This window comes from Anas acuta, chromosome 2 (genome assembly GCF_963932015.1).
Source record: "Anas acuta chromosome 2, bAnaAcu1.1, whole genome shotgun sequence".
Taxonomy (NCBI): domain Eukaryota; kingdom Metazoa; phylum Chordata; class Aves; order Anseriformes; family Anatidae; genus Anas; species Anas acuta.
In genome coordinates, this window is record NC_088980.1 from 157,079,368 (window position 1) to 157,085,169 (window position 5,802).

General features: G+C 54.9%; 2 protein-coding genes across 2 annotated transcripts; one reads left to right on the forward strand and one right to left on the reverse strand.

The window, feature by feature from the left end:
* Nucleotides 1-1,700: 1,700 nt before the first annotated feature.
* LOC137851879 (feather keratin 2-like) lies at nt 1,701-2,021 on the reverse strand. The gene has a single exon (XM_068672976.1). It carries the CDS (start codon nt 2,019-2,021, stop codon nt 1,701-1,703), a length of 321 nt encoding a protein of 106 aa, XP_068529077.1.
* A 3,451-nt stretch (nt 2,022-5,472) lies between these two features.
* Nucleotides 5,473-5,802, forward strand: LOC137851880 (feather keratin 2-like). The gene is made up of 2 exons (XM_068672977.1): nt 5,473-5,710; nt 5,744-5,802. Exons 1-2 carry the CDS (start codon nt 5,473-5,475, stop codon nt 5,800-5,802), a joined length of 297 nt encoding a protein of 98 aa, XP_068529078.1.

Below are 5,802 nucleotides of genomic sequence, written 5' to 3' on the forward strand. Positions count from 1 at the left end.
ACCCTTTGTCCTGGCAGCAGGCAGTAATTGAATTTAGTCTGGTTCCCTTGTCTTTGTACCCAGCCATCCTGGATTTGGAACAAGAAGGAGATTCAGCCTGAGCACCCATCTCTGTGGGTTGAAAACGCCCAGCTCTCTCAACTTCTCCTCATATTGAAGAGGCTCGAGGCCCGTCAGCATCTTGGTAGCAATGCACTGGAATTTCTCCAGCCTGTCTGCTTCCATCTTCCTCTGCGGCACCTCAAACTGGACAAAGGACTCCACAAGGAGCCCCACTGGTGCTGAGGAGAGATGACGGAGCGCCTTCCTCAATTTGCTGGCAACACTCTTCCCCATGCCCTCCTGGAGCATGGTGGCCTCTTTTGCCGCAAGGCTGCATTGCTGACTCAAGGTTCTGCTCGGTAAAGCTGACTGCCACTATAAGTCTGGTTACATTCAATGTATCTTGCATTATCACGATCATGCATGCACAGTTAGTGCAATAAGCATTATAAGCAGAATTACACAATCACGATCACGGATTCACAAATAAGAGAATACACTTTCAGTCTAGTAAATTAGAAGCAACAGGAGTACAAGTTCTTGTTCACCAAAAGGCCATGCTTTGGTTATCCGTTTGAGCCAGAGCTGCCCATGCAGTCTGTCAGTTCCACAATACCATCTGGTTCCTGATCCCGGAAGGGACGTCACAGTCTGGCCACAGTGCCTTTGCTCTGCTCCACTCTCCATACTCTTTGACTCAGCACACCAAGATTCCCTGGTGTTACGGATACCTAGGGTTGCAGGCTTTGTTGCCAAAGACAATACCATGTAAGTACTTCATTGTGTATCCTCCGCATCTGAGTCTTGAAGTTCCCTCAACACTGAACCAAACTTAAGAGGTGAACAGGTGTTTAGCCTCACCGAGACACCTCCGGCACTTATTCTAAAATTTCAGATAGATGTCTCCCCATTTTAGTGAGACATCAGCCTCACCAAACTCTCAACTAACCTCTCAAGACAACCTAGCTGTTGAGCGCAACTCTTGAGATGTGACCATGCAGGGAATTCCTTATCTATGATGAGTGGCCCATCATGTCTTTCCATGGTAGTGAGAAGGAGCTATGTAAGAGTGTTGTGCAAACACTTCTTGAACACCAAGAGGCTTGGGCCCTGATGGCCACTTGAGACCTGCTTTTTGTCCTCTTTGTCAGGTGAAGTTGGAAGAGCGTTGGGAGAAGAAAGCAAGAGGAGGCATCTGAGGATATGGGATGCAGATTGACTTTATTGAGGAAAACATGAAACAGAGGGAGCGTCAAGGTGCACATTCTGAGGTGCCAGGATGGTGACCAGCAGCCTATGTCCCTTGCATAGAGCAGATTTTCCCAGAGACCCAAAGTGTCCCTACCACGTGGTAGGAGCAGCCCCAGAAGGTTTCCCAAGGGATTGTGCTAGTGAGCAAGGCATTGCAGCAGAGAGTAGTGGCCGTAGGTGGTGGTGCTATGGAAATGAGAAAGAGGAAGAAAGAAGGAGGTATGTTGGCCATGTTTACTGACAGCATGGGCTGGTCCCTTCTTTACTTGCTTGCTTGCTTGTGCTATCGAATGATGAGGTGCAGCTGGTGAGCCCGTGTGCCATGAGCAGCACAAAGGAGAGTACTCAGCCTGAGAGCTGTCTGGCACGGTGTTGGAGGCTGCTGTCAGGGGTGTTGGCGTGGGTCCTTAGCAGGGGTAGCAGGCTCTTCCACCGTTGATACAGCCCAGGCCTCCGAAGCCAAAGCCTCCAAGGCCAAAGCCTCCGAAGCCGCCTCCAGAGACGGGCACTCCCTGGGCGCTGAGGTTGCTGCCCACGGCAGCTGATGCGGAGGATCCAACGGCGGTGTTCTGGGGGAAGGAGCTGAGGATGGGTCCTGGCAGGGTGACCAGCACGGCAGGAGGCTGGATGACGACGCGGGAGTCCTCGCACTGCCTGACACAGGGCTCGTTGCAGCTGTTAGCCAGCGGGGTGGGTCCGCAGGGGCGGCAGATGTCATAGCAGGACATGTCTGTGGTGTGGAGGGTGTCTGGAAGAGAGGGTGTTTGGAAGGCGGAGGGTGTTAGGGGTGTGTGGAGCGGTGCTGGGGGAGGTCCATGAAGCGGGAAGGCCTGGGGTTGTGGGGAGCATGGCTTTGGGGAGGCAGAAGGGCTGCTGAGGCTGGGGGGAAAGAAAGGTTGGGGATACAAGGCTGTTCAGGTGGGCGAAGGACGGGAGTGGGGTTCAGGCTCACCTTATTGGTTGCAGGGGAGAAGGTGTCGGGAGGAGTGTGTGAGGGTTCTACATGCAGGGACGGCTTATATATTGGCCCCCGAGTGCCTTTGGGGCAAGAAACCCTTTGCGCATGACAGCATTTTGCGTGAGCTGCTCTTACATGCCAAACCCTGGCAAGTAATGAGGTGGGGTGTGTTGTCGTTCCCTCAACGCTCTGGTGTCCTTTTCTCCTGTTGAGGATGTGTCTCTGTGGCCGTGGTGGCAGCTTTTAAGTGAGAGTGGCTCTTTGGGTGGATTTGCATGGAGCGTGCGTTTGAGGGCAGTCGGCAGACGCGGCCAAAGCATGGGAGAGGAGGGGTGTCATGAAGTGAGGTCATGGCGTGTCATTCGTGCGGTGCTGTTTGCGGCTGCATTGTAGCGAGGAGGGGGCCCTATTTGCTGGCCTCGCCATAACACAGGCTGGTCTGGGCTTCCCAGATGTGCTGGGCACGAGGCACTGGTACTGACATCGCACCCGCTCCCTCCTTGCCTTCCTGTCCACTCCCTATGCTTCTGTTTATTCCTCATGTTTCAGATCCGGTGTCCTGCGTGAGTTGGCGGCTTGGTGGCCTTTGTGCCTGAAAGGTCCTTTTGTGGGAGAAGGGAGGCTGCGAGTTTTCTTCTTGTGGCAGCTTGGGGGTGGTAGTTTGACCATGCGGAGGAGAGGTGTTTGCGACTGCAGGACGTTGTCCTCTCAGGCCTGGTTAAGAGCTTGCAAGCCCTGAGCTGAGCGGGAGTGGTTTGTCAGGGAGACTGAGGCAGAGCTTTTGGCGTCTTGTTCGGTGCTGAGCGTCCAAGAGTGAGACCCTTTCCCTGCCTACGCTATGATGGTCATACGCAGGGTTTGGACCCTGCAGCGGGCAATTGGAGGCATGCATGGTGCGCAGGGCCACAGCCGTGAGCCCCTCCTGGCTTGGTGGTCCTGGCATGGCTGCTGAGTGGCAAGGCCTGTCCCCGTTCAGCTGAGGTGGATTTGGCTTGCTGCTGAAGTGAGTAGTGTTGGTTGCTGAGGAAGATGAAGCAAGGTAGGAAGGGGGGCTGTGCAACTGGGTGTGCCATGGTCCGTGAGGCCTACTGCATTGAAGCCACGAATGCTGAGGGCGCGGTGTGGTGTCCTTGGGAGGCCACTACTAATTCTCTTTGAAAGGTCCTGGTGAGTGGGAGAGGCTCCTGAAGGCTGGAAGAGACTCGCCCCGCTCCTCTGTTCAAGAAGGTGAAGAAGGAAGGTTTGTGCAACCAGAGGCTGGTTGTCCTGACTTCAGTCGCTGGGAAGGTTCTAAAGGAAATTGTCCCAGAAAGCGTTGTTGAGCAGACGAAGAACCAGAATGTGATGGGCAGTAGTCAGCAAGGATTTACATAGGGAAGTTCATGCAGTACCCTTCCCAGTGTCTTCTACGTTGAAGTGACCAGCTTGGTGGATAAGGAAAAGGCAGTGGCAGCTGCTCAACTTTAGTAAAGCCTGTATGTAGTAAGGGCTTTCTTTGGCACTTGCTCCCATGACACGCTCATAGAAAAGCAAACAAAGTATGGGTTGGATAAAGGTACACTGAGGTGGGCTGAAAAATGGCCAATTGCTTGGGTGCAGAGGCTTGTGCTGAATGGCGGAGAGCGGAGTTAGAGGCAAGGCCCTATCGGTGTGGTCCAGGGCTCGGCAGTGAGGTCAGAAGTGTTCCATATCCTCATTTGTGAGGTGGGTGATGGGATGGAGTGACCCCGCAGGATGTCTGCAGATGACCCGAGACAGGGAGGAGCGACTGATGCACGTGATGAACGTGGCACCATTCAGAATGATGTGCAGAGGCTGGAGAACTGGGCAGAGAGGAACTTCATGAAGTTGCAGAAGGGCAAAGCAAATTGCTGCCTCTAGGGAGGACTAACGCCAGGCAGCAGAACATGGTGTTGTCCGACACAGGGGTATGCAGCTTTGCCGAGCAGGACCTTGTGTTGCTGTTGGAGAGCAAGCTGACGATGAGTCAACAATGCAGCCTTGCGGCAAAAGAGGCCACCAGGCTCCAGGAGGGCATGGGGAAGAGCAATGCCAGCAAATTGAGGAAGGCGCTCCGTCATCTCTCCTCAGCACCAGTGAGGCCCCTTGTGGAGTCCTTTGTCCAGTCTGAGGGACTCCAGTGGAAGGTCGAAGCAGACAGGCTGGAGCAATTCCAGTGCATTGCAACCAAGATGCTGAAAGGCCTTGAGCCTCTTCAATAATGAAGAGAAGGTGAGAGAGCTGAGCATTTTCAACCCGCATAGGAGGGTGCTCAGGCTGAATCTCCTCATTGTTCTAAATCCCAGATGGGCGGGAATGAAGACAAGGGAGCCAGACCACCCCCAAGCTGCCAAAAGATGAAAATCACAACCTTCCTTCTTCCACAAATGACCTTCCAAGCATAAAAGGCACCAAGCCGACAAAGTACACAGGACACCCAATGTAAAAGATGAGGAATAAACACAAGCGTTTGGAGTGGACAGGATGGCAAGGAGGGCGTGAGTGCGATGTCAGTGCCAGCGCCTCGTGCCTAGCACATCTGGGAAGCCCAGACCAGCCTGCATTATGGTGAGGCCAGCAAATAGGGCCCCCTCCTCACAACAATGCAGCCGCAAACAGCACCGCACGAGTGACACGCCATGACCTCACTTCATGACACCCCACCTCTCCCATGCTTTGGCCGCGTCTGCCGACTGCCCTCAAACGCACGCTCCATGCAAATCCACCCAAAGAGCCACTCTCACTTAAAAGCTGCCGCCACGGTCACAGAGACACATCCTCAGCAGGAGAAAAGGACACCAGAGCGTTGAGGGAATGACAACACACCCCACCTCATTACTTGCCAGGATTAGGCATGTAAGAGCACCTCATACTAAATGCTGTCATGCGCAAAGGGTTTCTTGCCCCAAAGGCACTCAAGGACCAGTATAAAAGCGGTACCTGCGCTTCGCACCCTCAAACACTCCTCCCGACGCCTTCTCCCCTGCGACCAACAAGGTGAGCCTGAACCCCACTCCCATCCTTCGCCCGACCGACCAGCCTAATATCCCCAACCTTACTATCCCCTCAGCCTCAGCAGCCTTTCTACCTCCCCAAAGCCATGCTCCCCACAACCCCAAGCCTCCTCGTTCCTTTGGCCTCCCCCGGCACCGCTCCTCACGCCCCCAACACCCTCCACCTTCCAAACACCCTCTCTTCCAGGGACCCTCCACACCACAGACATGTCCTGCTACGACATCTGCCGCCCCTGCGGACCCACCCCGCTGGCTAACAGCTGCAACGAGCCCTGTGTCAGGCAGTGCGAGGACTCCCGCGTTGTCATCCAGCCTCCTGCCGTCCTGGTCACCCTGCCAGGACCCATCCTCAGCTCCTTCCCCCAGAACACCGCCGTTGGATCCTCCGCATCAGCTGCCGTGGGCAGCAACCTCAGCGCCCAGGGAGTGCCCATCTCTGGAGGCGGCTTCGGAGGCTTTGGCCTGGGAGGCTTGGGAGGCTTTGGCTTCGGAGGCCTGGGCTGCATCTCTGGCGGAAGAGGCTGCTACCCCTGCTAA